This window comes from Sarcophilus harrisii, chromosome 1 (genome assembly GCF_902635505.1).
Source record: "Sarcophilus harrisii chromosome 1, mSarHar1.11, whole genome shotgun sequence".
NCBI classification, from domain to species: Eukaryota; Metazoa; Chordata; class Mammalia; order Dasyuromorphia; family Dasyuridae; genus Sarcophilus; species Sarcophilus harrisii.
In genome coordinates this window covers 75320587-75345692 of record NC_045426.1, presented here as the reverse complement: position 1 = coordinate 75345692, position 25106 = coordinate 75320587, and the positions used below count along the sequence as shown (strand labels likewise).

The 25106-nt window shown below is 32.1% G+C and overlaps 1 protein-coding gene across 8 annotated transcripts in view; it reads right to left on the bottom strand.

Annotated features, from left to right (window-relative positions):
- The window catches only part of TNS3 (tensin 3), a 378141-nt gene that overhangs the window by 178375 nt on the left and 174660 nt on the right, over positions 1-25106 (bottom strand). For all 8 annotated transcript variants that reach the window (XM_031957264.1, XM_031957267.1, XM_031957260.1 and 5 more), the window contains 4 exons: positions 6401-6453; positions 5461-5632; positions 2543-2593; positions 1792-1914 (listed from right to left, as the gene is read on the bottom strand). In XM_031957264.1, the coding sequence (XP_031813124.1) occupies positions 1792-1914; positions 2543-2593; positions 5461-5610 (324 nt within the window). In that variant the 5' untranslated portion in view covers positions 5611-5632; positions 6401-6453. The remainder of the gene's footprint in view (positions 1-1791; positions 1915-2542; positions 2594-5460; positions 5633-6400; positions 6454-25106) is intronic.

Genomic DNA, 25106 nt, shown 5'->3' with positions numbered 1-25106 from the left:
CAGATCTCTGGGGATCCCCCAAGACCTGCTCAGAGGATTCATGAGGGCAAAACTATTTTCAAAATCAGACTAAGATTATTATTTGCCTAATAAAAGTCTTCGCTTAATCACAATAATAGTAATATTGTAATATTTATCAATTGTGAATGACATTAGCTACTCTGATCAATAATGCAAGATAATTTGAAAGGATTCATGATGAAAAATGCTAATAATCCTTTTCAGAGAGAAAGATAATGAACTCCAAGTGCAAGTTGAAATACAGTTTTCTCAGTTTATTTTTCTTTCTTTTGGAGGTTTGTGTTTTTTTTGTGGGGGAGGGGGGTTTGGTGATATGGCTAATATGGAAATGTCTTACATGATTTCACATGTATAATTGATATCATACCTGAAAAAGGAAATGGCAAATCACTGCAGTATCTTTGCCAAGAAAACCCCAAATGGGATCACAAACAATCAAACATGACTGAAATGACTTAACAACCACAAAAAATGATATTATATTGCTTGCTTTATCAGTGGGCTGGGAGGAATGGGGGTGGTAGGGAAAGAATTTGGAACTCAAATCTTTGTTTTTAAAGAGTATTAAAAATAAAGAAATAAAAAAACAATTTTTCAAAAGAATTTAAGTCTAAAAAAAAATTTCTTTTCTTTTCCAACTACCTATTTGTGTGAGGCTGGGTTTTTTTTTCACATGCTTCAATAAAAACAACAAATCACAACAGATTGAAAGGAAGTAGATATGAGAATTCAGATGTCCTACTGGTCATCCTGCCATCTGGGGGAGGGGGTGGAGGGTAAGAGGTGAAAAATTGGAACAAGAGGTTTGGCAATTGTTAATGCTGTAAAATTACCTATACATTTAATCAGTAAATAAAAGGCTATTAAATAAAAAATTAAATTAAATTTTTAAAAAAAAGAGAATTCAGATGTCTCTTACTAAGCCAGACATTATAGAAATGTGCAAGACAATGCTTGCATGCTAATAGGTCTGAGACTTTGGGACACCTTTTTCTTTTTAATGTATCAGTTTTCATTTATAGGGCAGCAATTAACAATAGATTTAACCTACATAGCTAAAAACTCTCTTGGGTCCTCATTTTTAAGAGTATAAAAGGATCCGGAAAGCAAAAAGAAAAGCTTAAGAAGTGCTCATCTAGTCTAGCTCTCTCATTTTGCAGATGAAAAAAGGGAAGTTACAAAAAGGGAAGGGATTTGAGTAAAGTCATACAGGTAAGAAGTAGTAGAGCCACATTTGAACTCAGGTCCTATGTCTTTAAAACCTATGTTCTTTCTAATATATACAAGAATACAAGTATATACTAATATATACAAGTGTGTATACATACATGTATATGTATCCACACATCTGTGTATATGTACATACATATGTTTATGTATACTTTCATTTTTTTAGCCAAGTATAAAATGAGAATTAGCATTTACACAGTGCCTTAAAGTTTACAAAGTACTTTATAAAAATTCTCTTGTTTTTCTTCACAATAATCCTTAAAGGTAGGTGCTATGATTACTCCCATTCTATAAATGAAGAAACTGAGGAAAAGAAAAGTTAAAGGACTTGCTAAGAGTTGTACAACTGTACAATATTTGAGGATGGATTTGAATTCAGTTCTTTCCAGCCCAAAATCCAGTGGGGGGAAGGTGAGGATGGGAGGGGAAGAAAAACAACCCAAACTATGAGCTCTATTCATTTCTCCTTAGGATAAAATCAAATTTTTATTCAAAATTAAATTAAAATCAAATGAACAATTTATAACGAATCTTGCTTACCCTGCAGTGGATGACCACTACATGCTGAGGATCACTATTTAACCAGTTCTCTTGAGCCTTACAGATGGTACACATTTTATCAAGGGGAGGAGCATGGAGGTCAGGCCAACCCACATCCATGATCTAGGAGAAAAGAAATTATATTTATTTACTCCCTCATTACTGAAACAATAACTTTGCAACATTCACTATACTTTGGATTATAGGTTCACTTCATGTATTTATTGCCGATATGAATGAGGAGAAACGTGCTTCCAATTCTAAAAGACACCAAACTGTTATATAACACCAAAAAAAAAAAAAACCCTTTCAAAGGCCTTCTCAATATTTTGGAAGGTGGAATGACAGTTCTAAATATGTTCTTTCATGGCAGTTAATGATTCAGAGGCATCTAGGTGTGGGCACAGAGAGAGAGAAGGATATAGAACTAGGAAGCATTAGCTTAGGGGCTTGCCACAAATTCCTCTGATCAAAATGAAAGCTCAATGAAAAAACCCAATTGTCCATATATACTGTTAATTATTATTTAAAAATCAAGGAATAAAATATGAATGGGAAATAGCAAAATTATCTAAAAACAAAAGTATCCTTAAAAGAAGGAAGAAATAATGGAAAACACTGAATCATAAATTAGATTAGGAGAATTAGGCAAAACAGCAATTGCACACATGTCTGTTATGTAAATGCAAAATGCGTATCTTAGATCAAAAATTGTCGTTTGAATAAAAGTTATTGGGAATAAAGCCAGTACCTTTGGGTTAAGCTTCGTAAGGTCATATCTCTTTTCAGAGAGATTTATCACCTGTAATGTGAAAAAACAAACAAATACTAAGATATTATAAAAGCCATCACTTTCAGAAATAGAAGGAGAAACAGAATTCAATTAGTTATCATCTATAAAATTTGTTAGACTTTAGCGGTTTTTCATGTGGTTAAAAGGACAAGTACAGGACCTGTGATTTCCTTGAACGAGAGAACTGCCAGGTAAGAAAGCAATTAGGTGGTATAGTGGAAAAAGCACCAGGCCTAAAGTCAGTGAGTTCAAATTCAGCCTTAGACACTTAATGTGCTACACTGGGAAAATCACTTAATCTGCCTGTTTCCTCATCTGTAAAATGAGGATCATTACAATACCTACCCCAGGATAGTTATGAAGATCAAATGAGATATTTGTAAAGCACTTAGCACTTAATACAGAGCACTTAATAAATATTTGCTTCTTTCCTTTCTCCCTTCACGCTTCCCTTTTAGAACCTTCTCTGTAACTTAAATTCTTAAGGAGTTGCCAAAACCTCTAGGTACGCATTATTGTACTTCAAATATAAAAGGATAAATAGGGAAAATAAAGATGACAATCTTGCTATCTTGAATGCTATCTTGAAAGGAATAAAACAGTCCTCTAAAAATTAAATGCTTACTCCCAAAAAGGAAGCAGCAAGATACACTAGAATGAACACTGGATTTATATCCTATCTCCAATTCTACCATATAACTCTGATATAGCTTCAGAATTCAATACATTTAATAGTCAAGATTAACTTAGTAGTTACCTAGTACAAGCCTCTTTTAAAAAATAACTAAAGATTAGGTAATTAGGGCTTAAAGAGATAATGACTTGACCATGGTTACACAGGGAATAAATGAAAGAATTGAGAGTTGACTGTAGTTTTTCTGACTCGAATCCAGCACTTTCCCCATTGTTACTTGAACCTCCAAATCACAGATTATGAGTGAATTATTTTAATCTATGCTTTATTCTTTCATTAGGTCCTCTCTTCCTACAAATGACAATCTATCACCCAATTTTACTCTCACTTTGCATTTTTATGTTCCCAATTTCTTCTGATTCCTAACCCAATATTTACCACCACCACCACCACCACTACTACTACTTCTACTGTAGCTAGTATTCTTGCAGAACTTTAAGCATTTTACATATTCTATTTCATATGGTTCTCATAATGATCCTGTTGATTAGGAGCAAGTATTATACCCATTTTAGAAAGGAGGAAACTAAAACTGAGAGAATTTAGAAAATTGTCTAAAGTCACAAATTTAGCAGGTATATGATATAAGAACTGAATAATTGAATCTAAATATATTATATCACCTAACTACTCAGCACAAGTGGGGACCAAAATGATCAGATTTTAGCTATACTAAAAAAACAAACAAACAAACCAAAAATCCCTCTTCATTCAACCTTATCATTACCACACCAAAACCAAATTTTGCTTGAACTGTCATTTTTCACTTCTTCTCTGTTACTATCAAACTTCATAAAATAGCTTTCTATAATTGTCATGTCCATTTATTGCTATAGAACTTAATTCATGTGAGTTCCCTAAAGTAGTTTTTTGAAAGATTCTCCTTTTTGGCATGATTTGCAATTGCATAATCAAATTTCACACTGAAGAGTCTTCCATCTTCCCTTCTGGAACAATGGGATCCTAACACCGAATTTCTAAAACTCTTGAGAAATGTCCTTTTTTTCCCTTGGTATTACAAGATCATAGCCTTTTAGAGAGAAAAAGGGCCTTGAGGATTATCTATTCCTTCTCCTTTTACAGATGGAGCAACTGAGGCTCATAGAATTTAATTACACGTCTAAATCCACATAAATACTAAATAGCAAAAATGGAATTGGAATGTCTTCTGACTTGAAATATAGTTAGACTACATGACTGAGCAGGTTAGTGGAAAATATAAAATACAAATATATAAAATGATGGCATTTAGAACATAAACACTTCTAGAAATTACTAATGGTAAAAATCTAATAGTACATTTGAATCTAATTATTAATCAGAATAGCAACCAACTGAAATTCAATGGCAATGAACTTTCAATTATAACAACTATAAAGGAAAATTCACTGACACAGCGTCAGGACTACAAACTCATCTAACAGGTTCCATTTCATTTTATTCAGTCACTAAAGTTTAATGAGTACAACAGATGGCATGTGATGTAGCAAAATGGACTCCATTATATACCTGTTAAATAGGTCAATTAAGAGATTGGTCTGATTGTGAGAAATGAATGGAAAGAAAATATTCATACCCATATGACTGGATTTTTATACGATAATGACAAAAGATAGGGTTAGAATTCAGAATATCAACCTTCCTCTTTCAAATGACAGATTTTAACATAGTACATTATATTCTATCACAAAAGCAAAAGAATAAAAAATTATTTTCCACTAAGAAATCTCATTGGCATTTTATTTTTGTATTGCCTATATTCCCATTCCTAGAAAATCTTAAAAGTATGAAAACAAATTTGAATTCCTAATCACTATTATATGTATAAATTTCTTACAGCAGAATGTTGCATACAGTGGCCATATATGCTCCCAATAAAATCTTGTTAAGTAGATCCTTATTATTATATTACCTATTTTAGAGAGAAGGAAACTAAAAATTGCCCAAAGTTTTGGTTATTCTATCAGTTGTTTTTGCTTTTTTGTTTTGAGGCAATAACTATTTTAATTTGTTAAAAGGGAGAGCTCAATGTCTCCATCCTACTCACCCTTCCCTTCACCCCACAGGTTTAATCAGTTACATCAAAAATTGACTTTGCTATAAGACAAATGGCAGTAAAAAAAAAAGTTCTCACAAGCATGTCTTCATAGTATTTACCAAAGCAAACAGTGCTGACTCTTACCAGGTAGTTGTCTCCGTGTTTGGATTTTAGCATTCGGGTTACATCTTGCAAGTTATGTAGATAAGTTTCCTCAGAACAACTAGCTGGGAAGGAGACAGCAATGATCCGCTCGGTGATGTAGGTGAGATCGAGTTCATAGCCCTCCTCCATGATATGACCCAATATGGCACTCCTATGAAAGGTTGGAAAGTTCAAAAGTAGGTACAGAAAAAGGGAATCAGACAAAAGGATGAAGGGGGAGGTAGAAAGGGAAGGGGGGGAGGAAGAGAAAAATGAATGATACCTATTTTCAGCAAAACTCATACATATTCTTGAAAGATGACAAAATTCAAATAATAATTTTTTAAACTTAACTATCAGCTGTTCAGCATTTTTTCAATGAAAGTGCTATATCAATTATGAAAGATTGAATTTCAAGGATAAAACTTGTATTTAACTTTAACTTACTTTCATTTACCAATTCCTTCTCTCTCCATTCTGACTGCTCCCATACTAATCTAGTCACTTAGAGCCTAACGCACACATGTGAACAGCCTCACAGTAAAGATCAAAACCCTGACATCCAAAGCCATTAGGTGATTTGCTCTAGACAGGACCAGTAAAGAAGAGTTGACATTTTAACCTTATTTTCATCCTCCAAGTTCTTTGTTTCTCTGACTATATGAAACTATCTCCAAAAACTTAATCCAGATGTGTTGGTTTTGTTATTTTTTTCTCCTGAAGTCATATTATATTTAGTCAAACTGTATTCTCTTGCTAAGGTATTCTGAATTTTTGTGATCGGGCTTCTTAAAGATAGGACCTTTAAAGTGTAATAATTAGATTTGGAAAAAGTAAGCAAAATTATGCCATATACAGAGAGATAAGTTGATCACGTTCCTGGAGACAATGTTGGCTGGAGGCACAGACACACAAAATAATTGTTGAAATGAACACTTACTGAGAAAATTTATCACAGCAGAATGAAGAACTTTTCAAAAAACTGTCAGATGCCTGAAGGGAAGAAAACAAATTGTTAATCATTTTAAATTTTCTTTGGGGTAATAAACCACACACATCAATATATATCACAGAAAGCTAAATAAAGCAAAACCAACATTTTGTAAAATAGGCTGTGTCAAAATTTAGACTAATGGGCTTTTATCAATTTGAAATACAAACACAGCATCCCTTTATGCCTGTACTCTAGAAATATGTTTGGAAGCTTTTTGATAGAGGAAACATAATAGACTTGTGCTGGTTCTAATATAAGATAGATAAATATGTGAGTGAAAAGTAACCAAATATATTTCAGAAGCTTCTAGCCATTCACCAGAGCAACAGAGTTTGCTCAAGTATGGTGATCTTGCCATCTACCCTGCTGCTACTGTTTTCCTTCTTCTTGACAAGAACAGTGATTTTCTACATCATTTTTTCAACCATTCCATTTTATCCTATACCATTCCAGATCTTGGAATAATAATCACAGCTACTATCCTATGGCTACACATGTAATCTCTGATTATTTGTGGAGACAATGACACTTGTTTTTTGATGTTAGAGACTGAAACACAATGCTTGATACATCTCAGATACATAACAAATGACTATTGACAGATGGTTTCCATTCTAACCATGAGTACCTCTTCATGAGCAGGTAGGTCAACCACTAAATTATGAGTACTTTGGCCAGAGTCCTTGAAACTGATTTTTAAAATATTTTTAAAATTTTAAAAATTAAATTTTTAAAATGTATAGTAAGTAGTCATGAATAGTAGGGAAGCAGATTTAAAAAAAAAAGAAATCCTCAATTAATGGAAATCACAATAACCATGAAAATCCTTTGTTAATTTAAGATTTTTAGATGAAAATAAGGAGGCACTAATCAATTCTTGGTTTTATATATGGCTACTACTTCTCTTTTTCTTCAGCTGAGGAAATGCCACCAAAGGAAGAAAAACATTGACATAAAGTGTTACTCTATTTTATGTACACAAACCACTCATAATCTGTTTACAACTCTTTCATTGCTCCCATCAAGTCTTTAGAACTTTTTCTTCTTATCTTCTTTAATAGTATTCAATTTTCCCTATTACATCTATAGTTTTCAACATTCATTTTTTGTAAGATTTTGAGTTCAATACTTTTTCTTGTTTCCCTCTTCCCTTCCTTGTTTCCCTCTTCTCTAAGACAGCAAACAATCTGATATAGTTTATATGTGTACAATCATTTTCAACATATTTCCATATTATTCATGCTGTGAAAGAAAAATCAGAAAAAAAGGAGAAAATCATAAGAAAGAAAAGGGAAAAAAAGTGAAAATAATATGCTTCAATCCACCTTCAGTCTCCATACTTCTTTCACCGGATGGTGATGACATTTTCCATCCCAAGTTTAGAACTTTTTCTGAGAGGCCTGCTGCTTCCTAGATCATCTACAGCAAAATAATCAATTATGACTTCAGGGTCTCTTCTTGGTACTTCATCCTATCCTTCATCAGTCTGGTGAACAATTTTCTCACTTATCAAGTGCCCAATGTTCACTTCCTTATCAAAGCATTTTAGTTATTTATTTATACTTGCTTGCATTTCTACTAGGCATGTAATTGTGCTGCCTACGTTACCCCTATACCCAGAAGTCATTAGATCAGTAAGTGTTCCTTTTGAGTTATTATGCTCAAAAAAACTCAAACTACCTAGTGGCAAATGTCCATTATGAGACCTACTACTTAGTTTCACTGGAAAGCCAACACCCGCCTCTAACTAAAACTTTTGAAGTAACTACCAAATCTTGTCATGTTTTCACAAAGCCTTCAAGAATTCTAAGTGACCTTCAGTGCCTCCAACTACTTCTGGAGATAATTATATAGCTTAATATAAGTGTTATGGGTTACCTCTCCAAGAGGAACTTGTACTATTCTAAGCTGTATCTTTAATTTTCAATTTAAAAATTGTCATAGTTGAATAATAGTGATTTGAAGGATAATAGAGTTGAAAAGAATCTCTTTTCTGAATCTCAGAAATCAAACTACTACCATCTCCTATGCTACCTTCTAATAAGCTTTATCCAAAGTATCTACAGCCAGAATACTTTTCTGGAAAAAAGAATTGAAAAAATAAGTTCTCAGAGTTAATGCATTATTTCATCTATCACTTGTTAGTAATCATACTTGCTCCTCTCAAAAGGGTGGAAAATAAAATGAATAAATAACAGAGCTTATTTTCATAAATGTCAATAGCATATATAAGATATATAAGGATGTCATATAAAAAGGAATTTAAACCTTATTCCTCCCAGGTGTTGGGCTGAATAAGATGAATTTAGATATAAATCATGAGGTATACTATAAAAGCAGTGATAAATGACCTAATTACACATTTATTCATTATAAACGTTCATAAAGAAAAACATGTCCATTAAAAAATAGCTCCCATGTTTTTTAAGGGTTAGGAAAATATTCTGAACAACTAGATGGTATAAATTCAGACTCAGACACTTAACTAGCTAGATGATCCTGATTATTATCACTTAATCCTGTTTGCCTCGGTTTCCTCATCTGTAAAAATAAGCTGGAGACAGAAATGGCAAACCATTTCAATGTCTTTGCCAAGAAAACTTCAAATAGAATCACAAAGGGTCTGAGATATGACTAAAAAAAAATCTAAACACTAAAATATGCACATTAGTCATTTTAATTTTCATATTATTCTTAATAAAAGTTAAGACCTATTTCTTATCACTGAGAATCACCAAAAAAGAAAAAAAGAAAAGAAAAATACCACCAAGTAACTTAACTTTTGGAGGAATAGGGAAAAGGAAACATAAAATGTTTCATTCATCAGATTTTTACATTAAAAAAAAGAGAACTTAATATTCAAGATAGTCTTCATTTATGTGTCACTGCTATTTCAGAGAAGACTTGGAAGTGGAAGAAAAAGATTTTTTTTTTTAAAGAATCAAGAAATGTAAGGGAAAAAGGCTGAAAGAAGAAAATATCCATATAAATAGAAGGCAATGGTATTAATCCTAGAAATATTTTTAAATTCCTCTTAACCCTGACATTTTTAAAGTTCTTAAAAACTATCTTTAGTTAAGGAATCTAGGTGAAAAAGTAGATAAACTACAAGACTTCCTGAGTAAGATCTGAATTCACATTTTGTCTCAGACATGTACTACTTATGTAACCATAGGCAGATCATTTTAGCTCTCTGTGTCTCAATTTCCTCATCTGAAAAATGGGGGTAATAAAGTACCTACCTCACAGTTATGTAAGAATCAAATGGATTAATATAGTAAAACATGCAAACCTTATATACATATATATATAAATGCTATATATAAATACATAGCTAGCTATATACTATATAAACACTAGCAGGTATTTTAATAACTTTGGTGATAATAATAATCATATGCTTATATTCCTTAATATTGATTGCTAAATTATTGTACGCCAAGAATACACATAAAAATTTTGAATTTTTTACAAGTTCCTTTTTGCCCTAAAATAAATATCATTATCTCTCCCTCCTTAGAATGAACTTTCCTTCAAATCTCAGCTAGAGTCACCTACTAAATGAAGTCCTTCTTTCCAGATCCTTCCATCTAATGGAGTTTTCCTCCTCTAAAAGTACCTCAAACTTCTTTTGTTATCTTCTCATATGTATACAAATTCTCTCTTCCCATAAAAGGTAAGCTCTTTGAGAACAAAAGATTTCATTATTTCATCTTCTAAATGTTTAACACAAAACCTGGGACATTAAGTAAGTACTTAATAAATATTTGTGGATTGAAATTCTTGTTGATTAATTCATTTTATTCAACTTTTATTTTTTTAATTTCAAACAGTGACTCTCTAAAGAAGGAAGAGATTGCAATATAATGGTAAATAAAAGAAATGATATTCTTAAAGAGAGAAAGCATCCTTAAAATCAAAGTTGCTTAACAATGGAAGAAACTTTCACACAAAGTAATGATCTTAAAAAAAAAAGCCATTTATTAATTAGATGGAAGGATTATTCTAAAGTTCTTTCAAGTCTTTGTTATACAACAAAGAACTCGGAGATCTCAAACAATTAGTAGCATTTTACCAGGTTTCATGCCAATTTTTATTCTTAAGCCTTCGTGCAAGAAGTATGAAACAAACAATAGTTGATGATGGTTCATTATCACAATGACAAAGATAAATTGAGTCATAAATACATAAGTAGCACATTTAGTTACATGACTATGGGAAATGAAGTGTCTCTGCTAAATTTAGGCTTCTAACATCTGGCCTTACTTAGTTATGTAAATTACCAATGCCATTTCTAAAATGAATCCCAAGACTAAGATTTTAGTATGGTTCCAATTTTTTGTACTTGGATCAGTATTTTGAAGGAAGGGAAATAAATTGGTCTTCCCATCCCGACTCCCGCTTTGTTCCTTAACTCTAAATTAGGTGTCTCCTGATCGTGTCACATGTGAAAAAGAGCCTGCCACTGAAGGACAATTGGTAACTAGAGAACACATACCAGATACCTGTGTGTCTTGAGTATACTTGAAAAGGAAATTAAAGCTCCATATGCATGTTTTCCATCACCTTATGAACAGTATCAGCTCATTTCTCTCCTTCAAACTTAACAGAATTTCTTTCTTTTGTCAGTGGTAAGCACATTCTGGATGAAATCAGGAAATAAGACTTCCTATACCATCAAGATAACTGCAAGGTATAGGAAAGAGAACTTCTTCCAAGTAATCAAATACACTCCCATTATACAATTAGATCAGCCGAGTTAATTTCGTAAGTGCTAGGGGTCAGAAAGCATAAATATGCAATGGTAATCAGAGAAGTTGAGAAAATAGAGTATTTTTCTTTCCTCCAGTCTCTCTATAGAAAAAATTAGTGTTAGGAATATTCAAATCATTTGTGAACTGATTCTGGCCAATTGTCTCAGCAATGCTTTTTAGCAGAAATTCTGTGTTTTTTACAGGCACAAATTATACCATGTGATTTGGGGAAATGCCATTTATAGTATTTTAGGGTACTTTTCCAATCTGACATTGTGTGCAGGTCTTTAAAGTCTTAGAATACATTCTTTCCTAAGGAGCATAAGAAAAAGGGTCCCGTCTCTGAGATCAAAAAAGTGAGAGTCTCAAAAGAGGAATTTTACTAGCTTCTGTCTTCCAAGGGGTAATAGAAAGAAAAGAAGGAAATGGTTGGGATGGACTGTTCTTGATAGGATTAGCAACAGACAGGATGAACTTGACCAAGAAAATTGTTTTGTTCCATATCAGAACTAGTACCAAACTGGATGTATTAAGTTCCTTTCTTGGAATGTGGCTGACAGGTGCTGCATCTACTTTTAAAGAATAATAACTCAGAAAGAGGAAATATCTTCACAAATTCCATCACTAAATACAGAACGACTCAATTTATCCGTGTCATTGTGATAATGATATATCACTAAATTTTGAATCATATTGGAATTCCTTGTTTTTTCCTGGCTACCTACTTGGAAAGAATACCAAGGCACTTGGAATAGCTTGTAGAATGCAAGGGAAGAAATCTATAATTTATAATTAATTTTTTTTCTTCTCCCACAGACACATTATACACAGATTAACACTGTATCAGTTCCTAAGAACTGGATCATCATCACCCAGGTTCCATTTTAAGATTAGTTTTACATAGCACACTGGTATACAAAAAAGTGACAAAAGGTAAACTATGGATGTGAGAGGGGAGGATATACTCTGGAGAGCAAACCTCATTCTGAATTCAGGTATGAAATGATGCAGTTAAGTCAATTGACTCTCTCCTTTCAAAGCTCAGCAATAAACACATACTCTTTCTAGTGGGTTTAGTTATTTTGCATTTTTTATAACATGGTATTGCCTTGAGTTTAATTTTCATTGGCAAAGGAGAAAATGATCATTTAACCATTAGAGAGAAGGTTGTCTAGGAGACCAATATCATGAGTTTTAATGTTTATTCATAAATAGTTAATCATCACAGAAAAGCTTTTAGCTGACCAGTCCAGAGAATTCAGTGGCAAAAGTGTCATTAAATTTCAATTCTAATCATGAATTGTGCACACGGTCTGTGATATTGTGGATTTGGGGGAAGATTTGCTAATCTTTTAATTAAGGAATTTAAAAGGAACTATGTTTTAGCTCCCTTGTTACCAAAATAAAGAAAATGAAGGCCACAGAGATAAATTAACTTTCCCAGATTACAGAAGGAAAATAATTAGGATTTGAACTCATCCTCCCAACTAAGATCCCACATTCTTTCAAATGCACTATTTTGTTCATTATGATACTTCTCATGGCATTCTCCAAAACAAAAAAGATAGAAGGGAAAAATAGTTCTTTGACATAATCTATTTAATTACTAAAGCTAAAAATGCACTAAATGCTAAGAAGGCTAAGGATAACACAAAGATTTGTCATGTGTTTGTGTATATATTGATGACAAAAAGGAAGATTGGCACAGGGACAGAATCAGTACTTGTGAAGGATAGTATAATAATGCAAGATAGAAGAGAGAAAATAGAATTGCTCTGATCTTATTTTTCTTATGCTTTCTCTACAAAGGAGAATGTTTTTTGGTCTATAAAAGGCAATAGATTTGTTTACAAGAAAAGTGAAACATGTATGTATGTATGTATGTATGTATGTATGTATGTATAATATAAGGGAATAAAGAGAATACCTAACTGTCCTTCGTGAATTAAAGTTACCAGGTCCAGATAAGTGACATCTTAAGTGAACCACTGTCACTGGTCTTTGACAACCCAAAGAAGAGATATCCAGCAGATTGAAGAAAAGTCTAAATAAAGACTAATATGCTATTCATTGACCAAGATTGAAAGATTTTTTTATCTCATTAGAAAACCTGTCACATAAATTCTATGAAAAGAAATTGATCTCAATTTCAGTAATCATTGTAGTCTTCCCCACATTCTTTCCTCATTCAAAATTCCAAATAGTTGACAATTTTTATAAGCAGATATACAACATAAGGTCAGTAAAAGTGATGTGTGTGTACATGTCCCTGCTTAGTAACTGAATACTGACTCCTTCAATTAATCTACATAGGATAGAGCTAAGCTCTAATTAGAACGATTGCACAGCAGAACCTAAACTTTTTATTTGCAGGCACAGTACAGTACTTTAAGCAGAGGTTATATCTTAAATATCATTAAATATCCACTGAACATTTTAATCATAAAATCTGACATATCTGATTTGGTGAAAAAAACCCATTTCTAATAACAACCTGTAAAAATTGCACAATTAGTTGAACCTTAAAGCAAGTCTTAATAAACCCTTTTAAAGATAATTAGTAATTACATAATGTTAGCAGTCAAGGTTTAATGCTGTCCATTCACCACAGAAAAAAACAAGATAAAACAGTACATTCCATCATTACCTGAAGAGAGGCCCATTTCCCCTTTCAGTTTGTATTCCTACTGTTAAATGTCTTCTAAATAGCAGCAAAAGTCATTGACTTTAAGTCAATAATTCCTTTCATAGGAATATGCTACTATATTTATTTGGAGGGAAAAAAAGTGAATTTTAAAAAGTCAGCAAGGACATTACTGTAATATTTATGACAAATACTACAAAAGATAAGGTGAATTATTTTGAAAATCAACATTTTAATTTATTTGGGATTTTAAAACTCCAAACACCACATTTTTTATTGTTTAGTAGTTTTGCTTTTCTATTTAAAAAATGTTTTTACATTACCATGTCATTGTCCAAAATTCAAAAAAGTAAGTAGGAGACTGAAGCTGAAAGGATGACATAGTTTTGATGATAAAATTTAAAACTGCAAAGAAATTTAAAGATTATTTCAATTCATTTAAATGATGAGAACCCACAGGCTCTCCAGAGAGGTTAAGTAACTTTTTTAAGGTTATACAAGTAATAAGCAGCAAGCCCAGATTCAAATCTAGTCCCCATGGGGCGAGCTCATCATTTACTAGAAAGAGAGCTGCGTTTATATTCAAAGGATTGGATTTTGAGTATATATTGAGCCAATCACTGCTAGAATAATTTAAGACTTGAGAAAGTCACTTACCTATATGATCTTCAAAATGAGATAATAATGGATAACATCCAAGGCAGTTTCTAGTCCCAAATTTATGATACCTTGACTCTAGGTGTGTCATTTGTTTCTCTGATTTGCTAGTCTGGGAATCATTTCAACTTTTCCCAAATTTATGATACCTTGACTCTAGGTGTGTCATTTGTTTCTCTGATTTGCTAGTCTGGGAATCATTTCAACTTTGGGTGAAAACTAAAATTGTCTGTATTTTCTCAGATCAATTCATTTTACCTCTACTTTGCTGTATACTACTGTTTCTCTCATTGTTCTTCTCTCTCTGAAGGGATAAAGAGTAAAAAGCAGTGAGAAAAAGGAAAAATCTTAGTAAAGGGAGATTTATTTCCCTTCCAATTTATTCTGTTATTATTATGAGTATAATAATAATAATAATAATAATGATGATGATGATGATGATGACCATAATGATATCATTATTGCTGATGGCTAGCAACTTAGTTAAGATGAGAAGTTCCTTATCACTATACCCACAGGCATAGCAGGGGTTTTCAAGGGTTAAATATTGCAAACAGAACTAAGTAATAGATCTAATGGGCTGAAGATAGCAAGCTTCCAAGGAAACTTATCTCAAGGACACTTTGGGGAGGAATTGAACTTGATCAGGTGCCAAGTAGAATGAAAGAGACAAGATAAAGAAGGAAAGAGTCAATGTGCAAGTGTAGTAAAGTGTGATTGAAACTGAAAAAACCTTCTAATATAGAAGACCAGCATTCTCAAAAGAAATAACAATTAAATATACAAAGAAGAAAAGACAGGAGGAAAAGAAGAAGTATACTTATAAGCAGGTAAAAATAAAAAGGTAAAAAAAATAAACAGGTAAAAAAGCAGGTAAAAATAAACAAATAAAATAAAATATGTACTGAATCCTGATATACTAAAATACTCAAGTTAACTCTATATTTTGGGGGAGCTATCCTGGCTTGGAAAGGAGACCAAACCATAGAATCCAAGCAACGGCATTTGAATTTGTTGTAGAAGTAGTCTTTTCAATAATGCCTGCAGTTGATGCTCAATAAAAGTCTGTTGAATTATATTGAATTTTTACTGACTCAGAGGAGAATTTGGGAGAGGAAAAGAATATATGTTAAGCTCCTGTTTTGAATGAGAATTTGGTTTTCTCTGAGAGCCATAATGGAATAGTTCTACTCTGGATGAGAAAAGAAAAGGAAGCATTGTTGAAATATGCTTTGGAAACATTTGTTGGTGGGTAATTTAAAACTCCTTCAGAGGAAAGAAGAGAAACCATGCTAGATTTCCTTCAAGGAAAATATATATCTTTAAATTTTTTTCTAGATTTTCAGAGATTTCTTAAAAGTTCCAGTTTCTATTTGTGAATGGGGATTTCTTAAAAATGTCTCTTGCTCTTTATTCTTCTATGTTAAGTGCAATAAATTTATCCCAAGAAAATCAGTGATGCTTGAGAGGCACATGGTCTTTGAAATTTCTCTTAGCATAAGTAGGAAACCATAATGAACTTGAACAGCAGAGGGCAGCCTTGCCTTTGGAAGTGGAGTCCTTGACAAATCTTGGCAAAGACTTTTCAATTCATCTCTTGGCCTGAGTGAAAGCTAGTATTTGGAGTAATATCGAATTTTTGTATTAAAATCTGGGCAACAATACAACTTGCTCCCCATTTCTCTTTGTATTTCACTATCAACCCTTGCCCAGTATATACTTTAATCTCATTCCAGCCCCTCCAGCCTAATTCATTGTTCCTGGAATTTGTCCATCCATAGTCTATCTTTATTAACCTCTCTAGGAGTAAACTTCTGCCTCTTTCTGTTTATGGTCGTCTTCTTTATTTGTAGCAGAAAAAAAAATGTCCACTCTCTCTCATTCTCTATCCTGCTTCTCACTAACTCATTTTTTTTTCCCCTTTTCTTTCCATTAGCCTAACATGTGATTCCGACAGTTTTTACAAAGAATTTATCCATTCGTCTTGCATTATAAATGATGGCATTTTTACTTTTTTTTCCCTTTGTTCATTTTTCTATCCCCAGGATCTACTTCTTACATGAACCATGAATGAATCAAAGTAAAATGGGGAGAGGGGAGGAGTTGAGAAGAGGGTCGATCAGGCTTATTTGGGGAGTTGGATGAGGTGGAAGTCAAAATCTCTTCCCAGAGACTTACACGAACTGATGCTGAGTGAAATGAGCAGGACCAGGAGATCATTATATACTTCAACAACAATACTATATGATGACCAGTTCTGATGGACCTGGCCATCCTCAGCAACAAGATCAACCAAATCATTTCCAATGGAGCAGTAATGAACTGAACCAACTATGCCCAGAGAAAGAACTCTGGGAGATGACTAAAAACCATTACATTGAATTCCCAATCCCTATATTTATGCCCACCTGCATTTTTGATTTCCTTCACAAGCTAATTGTACAATATTTCAGAGTCTGATTCTATTTGTACAGCAAAATAACGGTTTGGTCATGTATACTTATTGTGTATCTAATTTATATTTTAATATATTTAACATCTACTGATCATCCAGCCATCTGGGGGAGGGGGTGGGGGAAAGAGGGGAAAAATTGGAACAAGAGGTTTGGCAATTGTTAATGCTGTAAAGTTACCCATACATATAACCTGTAAATAAAAAGCTATTAAATTTTTTTAAAAATCTCTTCCCAGTTTTAACCACCTATATTTATCAGTCTGTCTGTCTGTCTCTCCCTCTTTCTCTCTAATCTCCCTTTCTCCCTCCTTTTCCTAATGGATAGCACCAAATATGTTGGAGTATGGTAAAGTAATTCAATCATCATATCAACAAGTACTTCCTGACTGTAAGATACTGTACCAGATGCTGTGGACATTATAATTTATTGGTATTTCTTCAGGGTTCCCCATTTCTATCAATGATTACCACTATCCTCTGAGTCATTTAACTGGAGTCTTCTTTCAAAAGCACTATGTGATGCAAAAACAAGAAATAAAAATCACCAAGTTTATGGAGAAAACGAGGTTAGAGGAATAATGCTCAAAAATTTTGTCAGTTACTAAAAAAATAAAAAAGAAAAGATAAGAAAGCAATAAAAATGGTAGCCGTTTTATATCTGTTAAATGGTTAACATAAATAGTGGCAAAACTCCTGCCCACAGCTATTCACAGTGCTACTACTCAAGTCTGTGTCTTAGGAATGGTAAAGTCTTAAGGACAGTCTAAATGTGGTCCTGGGACCAGAGCCTATAGCAAGAAGTTGCACAGGGGTAGTTGGACTTTGTAGGGACAGATGAGTCCTTCTCAGTCCACTCCAAAAGATACACAATAAATATGATAATTTAGATTGACAAAGACATGAAGTTTAATTGTGAAAATGGGTACAGACAGGGCACTGGGATAAGGACTTTTTACAGGTATTATGTCATCTTATTCTGCAATATGGGTACTATTATTAGTCCCATTTTACACTTGAGGAAAGTAAAGAAAATGGAGATCAAATGTCTTGCCCAAGGTTATAATATTATTAAAGGCTGGATTGGAATTCAGATCTTCCTAACTCCAAACCCAACACTATATGTGGTTTACTATCAGCTAATTGTAAAATAATGGAGTTTTCTGAATTCTTACTATTTCTTCCCTTTTGAAATCACACACACACAAAGCCAACTAGAAATTTATACTATGCTAAAATATTCTTTAATACATTAGTTGTATTAAAAGGAATCCTCATTTTTTTCACAAGTGTTATAGCAGAAATGACTATGCATGAAATCACCTAATTAATCTCATTGGATGCTGAAGGCCCAGCCTGATTACTCCACTATTGAGTGTCTATAACCTAACCCCACAATTTTATCACTCCCTACTCAGCAACCCAAAACTCCCTCCTACCTAGCTAATCAATTTCAAACAACTTAATATAGAATTCAAAACCTTTGCTAAATTGGTCCCATTTCACCAATCCAAATTTATTTTCTCTACTATCACTGTCAATTGAGCTTTTTCCTAAATATCTGTTTGTTCCTCTTCTCCATGTCTCTGATTGTACCATTCCCTATAGATTCTACCTTTATTCTTTTTTATCCAAAATTTTCCCTTAGGGCTCAGCTCCTCCCTTAATACCCTAACTTGGAATTAGTTCTCTCTTTTTCTGATCTTCTGTAATGCATATTATACATATCATATATTTTAATTCTTAATCATATTGTTTTATTTCATTTACTTATTGAGTATTTTGTCATATGTCCCCTGTGACCTTGGAAATTGACTTTTTTATTCCTACTTCATGCTAGAGACATAGTAGATGATCATTCATTCATTAAACAAACATTTACTATGTCTGTTACATACATATCTCATGGTACTAAAGAAATTACCTGGATAGTCTAAAATGATTAATCTAAAGCTTGCTCACTTTTACTTCTTCCTTAATTTATATATCTTAAAAGGTTAGGTTTAAAATCTAAGCCTAGAAAATAGGTATTTAAAAAAAAAAGCAACAAGTTAACAATTAAAATTCAAGCATGAATAATCTGCCTAAAGCAGCCACAATTTTTACATATAGAATTGGCTAGCTTTTTTCATATGTAGTCTATCTGTCACACATTCAGTCAAGAACTAACTATATGGCCCGGATGTCAGTCTCTGGATCAAATAACCTGAAAGGGGAGTTTGTCAAGAACAAACTGTTTATATAAGAATATTAACCACCCAAGGACTAACAAAAAAGATGTCACTCTGAATCTTTTTGGGATACTTAATTAAATATTAAGAAGAGGAAAACTAAGAAAAATGTTTCATACAGAAGAAGGTAAAGAAGGTAGATATATATTATCTCAAAAGGTTGTGGTGAAATTCAAATGTAATAATAAATGTAAAAATCCAATTTGCAAACTTTAAATTACAACTAGCAAGTATTATTATTGTTATAATAATAATTATTATCATTAGAAAGGTAGGGGAAAAAAGGTGGTACAATGGAAAGAATGACTACTGTTGATTCTAAAAGCAAAAGAGCCAGATTTAAATATAGGCTCTGACAATGCTGCCTATGTTTCTTTGGAAAAGCTGCTTTACCTTTGTATCTTAATTTCATCATCTATAAAATTAAAGCTGACATCTAAGGTTCTTTCCAACTAAAAACCTAGGATACCATCAGCTGGACATATATAGTGATTTGAAGGCTTCTAAAACATGGGTATACACACATATACACAGACATAAACATACATGCATTCAAAGATAAAGAGAGATAAAATATCACTTGAGCTTTAAGTCAAGCTTGTGAGCGCAATATCCTCTAAACAGTAAGTACTTACTAATTTCTTTTTGATTAAATGAATGGATCTCACTCTAACAGATTCCAGTATATGTTTAAATGACAATAATATCATGTCTCTCAGTGAGTGTCCTAGAATCATAGATTTTTTTTTTTTACATATTCTAGTGTTCTCATACAAAGTTTTGATAGGAAGAAGGAAAAATTCATAAACAAAATTTATCTTTAGTCCTAATAGCATCCTTTTAGGCAATATTCAAGAAAATCACAAACTTAGAATAAAGAGGAGGCTAAATTTAAGAGATAGGCCAAAGAAAAGATGAAAACTTATTTCCCTCACTATTAATTTCATTACTATTGACCCAGGTGGAAGAAGACTATGGTATTTGCATATAGCAAATAGCATTAAATTAGGTCCAGTACCCACATTTCAATTTCTATTTTATAATTCTGTTTGATTTTTTTTATTTCTAAAAATCACTCTGAATGAAGAATAAATTCTAAGGCAGAAAAGTTAATTACTCAAGTTTACCTCTATATCTTCTAGGCAAAACTCTATCGATTTCTAAGACTTGGCTTTTAAAAAAAACCAACAACACACAACTGTTAATACGTAAAAGAAAAAAATTAAAAAGACCAAAAAAGTATCAATTACAATAAATTCTGTCACAACAACAACAACAACAAAACTGCTTAACAAATTAAGTTCAGTTTCTAAACAAAGAACTATTGAGTTCAAAGAGTAGATAGGATTTTCCAATGCTTGCCCTCCACCCCTCCCCCCCCCAAAAAAAATCTAGAATATTTGGGAAGCTCCTTGGATTTGACCTGAAGTAGTACTAAACAGATCTTACAAAAATGTGATGCTGTAATCAGATGAATATATTACTGACTCTATAATTCACTCTAGCATAACAGATTTGAAACAGAATCAAAATATTTTGCAATGTAACTTTGCAACAAATTCCATCCTCCTCTTTCACCCACTCTTTTAGTCCTTTAAAATACACAACAAATAGCTCTATGGATATTATAGTTTTCAGCCAGGCTGGGTTTAAAAAGGAGTATTAAAATAAAACACTAATAAATAAGGCACATATTGGTGATGATATATATATATATATATATATATAATAGTGATAATTCTTAAAATGCTAAACACATGAACATGTGGCTATAGTGAAAAGATAGTCTATTATATTCAAAATATGAATAATTCCTTCAGTTATATGATAAACTAAGTAGAGCCATGTGTCTTCATGTGTGCTCACCTACTTAACTATAAGTAATTTTGGGCAAGTCACTTAATTTGTTGGAAGAAGTTGGATTTGACTATGCCTGAGCGCTGCCCATTATCACTAAAATATTTTTTTTCTATTTAATTAATTTTAATAAATATTTATTAATTGCCTACCATCTTCTTCTATGCTAAGTACTGACTATATGTATAAAACTGAAATGTTTCTAATTTGTTATTATTCAGCTTTATTTCATCAGGGGGTCCCAAATTTTTCCTCAGGAAAATATGCACTAGGTTATCCAAAGAATTAACAAGAAAAATACTACTTACATGGAAGGGATGGTAGAGATGTTCGACATATAACAATTGAGAGAGCAACAAAAGAAGGCAGGTTCAGTAAAATTGACAACAGTTGTTTGAAAAGTTGTGGGGGGTGGGGTTGGTGGTAAAGGAGCAGAGAAACTTAGCTAAATATCGCAATTGAACAACAAGATTTATATAGTAGTCAATGTGGTAGGTGCTGGAAATACAAAGACAAAATGAAACTCAGTCCTCAAGGAGCTAAATTTTTAAAATTCAAAACAAGATTCAAATTACATTATAAAGTATTAAGAACATTATAAAGTATTAAGAATTAGATGAGGAGGACCTGGAGAGCTCAGGACTATGTCTTAATTATCTTTGTATTTGACACAATGCAGTTCACAGAGTAAATTATAAAAAAATGTCCAGTGAATGAATGAGTGAAATATATCAATGAGTATCTAATTTGCTAATAATAGTTATATAGTTTAGCCAAGGAATGCTATGGTTAAGTAAAGATAGAGTAAAACTTTATTATTTGTTTATGGAATCCAATAGAAACCAGAGGTAATCAATAGCTCAGCAATAAAAATAAAAGTGATGAAATATAGGATAGTAAGATTTATTACTTAAATAGATATTATATATATATATGTATGCATGTATATGTATTTGCATGTAAAAGCTTGGAAAAAAATGATTCCTCCAAAAACAAAGAATTCACTTGAATATTCTGCTACTACTTAGTATAAATTTTTACACTAAATGTTTTAGGAAACAACACATCTAATAACAGAATAGAAAGAGCCAAAGTCCATATTTAAACAAGAGTTGAATCAGTAGAAATTATGTGTTTTATCAAGATTTTATATATGTCAACATACTCTTCTAAACTATTTAATACTTTTGATTTCAGAGTTCTAATTAAAATTAAAAGATGTATGTGTATGTATGTATATATATGGAAATATATAGACATATACTTACACATATATTTATAATATATACTTATCTAATGTTTGGATGTATGAAGCCAATTATTCCCCTAGTGGTTCCTTTATCTTAATATCCCATGATGCTTTTATTAAATTTAATCCCAAAAAAGGACACAAAAGTTAATTTGATATTTGCAGTAAAGAAATTAAGATTTAAAGAATGCTCTTGACTCATAACATTTTCTATAGTTTCTAAAAATTCAATTAAATTTAAATGTAATTACCTTGAGATGTGTTATTTATTTTTAAATAGATTAAGATTAACTTGAAAAAACATGCATGAATTGATGTAAAGTGAGTCTCTTCCTAGAGTCATTAGTTTCAATAAACCATGCATTATTGTTATGACTTTTCAAGTTTTCTGTGAGAAAATTAATGACTAAAAGGAGCAAACCTTTCAAGAGATAAAAATTCAAGGACTTTATTTCACCTTTAACAACTTTACCTGTACATTTCAACCAAAAGTTTCCAGAATTACCCTGGCTCTGTCTAGTTCATCAGTATGATCACTTATATATTCATGTATATCCCTTACAAATTCTCCTGCACTTTATTATTGTCATCTTTGCCATATGGCATCTGATGAATCTACATATATGATAATGAAGAAGAGAGAGAAAGTAGGAGAACAAAAGACAAGATTCTGATGAAGGAGGGAGATGTGCTTCAAGAAAATGAAGCTATTAGAACTATTTCTTTTTTTTTTTCTAAAATGCAAAGCTGTTCTGTTAAAATTACAGGAAAATGAAAAAGAACATTTTCATAATCACTGATAAGATATTTTCTGTCTGGTAAGAAACCATAAAATGTTATCACTTGTGCAATAAATGTGCAGTTAAGAAATTATCTCCCCCTCAATTCAACCAAATAAAATGACTAATGACAGTGAAATATAATATACCTGCCTAATTTTGTACCTAGAGCAGAGATGAGTTCTTAACCTTTTTTGTGCATGTTTCATGTATCCAGTGAAGCTTATAGACCCCTTCTCTCAATAATATTTTAAACATATAAAATTGAACATAAAAGATTACATAAGAAATTAATAATGAAATACAATTATCAAAGTATTAAAAAAAACTTCACACTTTGCTGTTTAAGAAACAATCTAGATAATGAGATTTTTTGCAAGCTGTCTGTATGAAACTAGTCTCTAACCTCTTCTAGATGGTTCTTAGAAATCCTCTGAAGTGAAAAAATGGAATATAATAAATTTTTTAAAAAGAGCTAAGGATTCAAACCAAAACTTTCTCATGTTTTGGAAACCAGATATTGGAAACCTGAAGTTTTATGCTGATTCAATAGTTTTATCTTTTTCATGGAATTGTAGTATAAATCAAGGCAGGGATCTTTCCTTTTGTGCCTAAAGTAAGCAAATAAATAATGAGTGCAGAAGTGGAGAGTGTTTATTATTTTAACGATAAACAGCAAAAATATGGTAAATGGCCACAAGATGGTGATGTTACTTTGTGAGATCCTATTAGGTTATTTATTTAGTTGATCCAGAATTTATGTTTTGCCCAGATATTGATTCAGTGGTCTTCCAAGAGTCCTACCTCTGATGTTTCATTGTTACATAAAAGTTATTCATAGGTTCTCAAGCCTCCATCACCCAATTAAAGATCTGACAGGCCCTACCAAGCTGTAATGTCTTTGAGTATGAAGGCTCTATGATAAACTGGTATTTGGTCATCCAAAATACATGCTTTGCTAAGTCAGGAGAAACTTAGGATGAGGTGACTATTGACAAAATTTGGGAAGGGGTGGGGACGGATAGCAATCTCTGAAAATCACCCTCTGTATTGTATGAAAGTTGAAAACTATATTGGTTAAAACAACTAGCCAAAGTGATGAAAAACTGAAGTGTCTCAAAACCCAAAAACAAAATAGCCTGATCCACTTCTCTTTCCTCACATTAATGTTGAATTTTAAAAAGATATGTTCCTATAAGAATACAGAGAAAAAGATAAAAGTCTTAAATGAGCTGAGGTTGACAAAAATGTTAAAGAGAACAATTATAAGCAAGGACTTTTAAAAAAATCAATATTATGGGCAAGAATTGGAAAAAAAAAGAGGAAATAAGTTCATTGTTTGGAATAATGGGTAGATGGGCCTGGTCATCAGAAAAAAAGAGTCTCTGCATTTTGCTTCTCTTTAAAAAAAAAAAAAAAAAGAGGATAATGATCTTCAAAAAGAGAAGAATAAACAAAACATAAAGGGATTGAAATTCAAAAGAAGTGAGGAGATGGCAAAAGGACAAATAGATTCCCTAAATGAAATCATTTCTTCCAAATTACATCCCAGTGTTCTGGAGAAGCTTTTAAGTATGACTTTTGAATTTAATTGAGAAAACATTAACTGATAAATTTCAATCATAGAAATTGGGAGAGGTATGTTGAGACTGAAAAGGAACAATTGTGTCCATTTCCATAATGAAGGAAAAGGTTAATCTTTAAAATTACAAGCTAGAAAAACTTGATATAGATTATTACAAAGGAAAATTCTAAAATAGATCATTAAAGGGATAGTTTTTGAGCATTTAAAAAAACTAACAATGATTTTTTTTTAATCCATATGGGTTCAAAAAGGAACAATGAACGAGCACATTAAAAAATAGCATGGTATGTTGAAAAAGTCTTTTGTAAGAGGTTTGGGGGGCAAGTCATTTTGACTTTGGGGATCATAGTTTTCCCATGTGAAAAAGGAAAGAGATGTTAAGAGCTGACCTCTAACACTTTCCACTCTATCATGCCATCCAATGAGTAATCATGGCAGCAAATG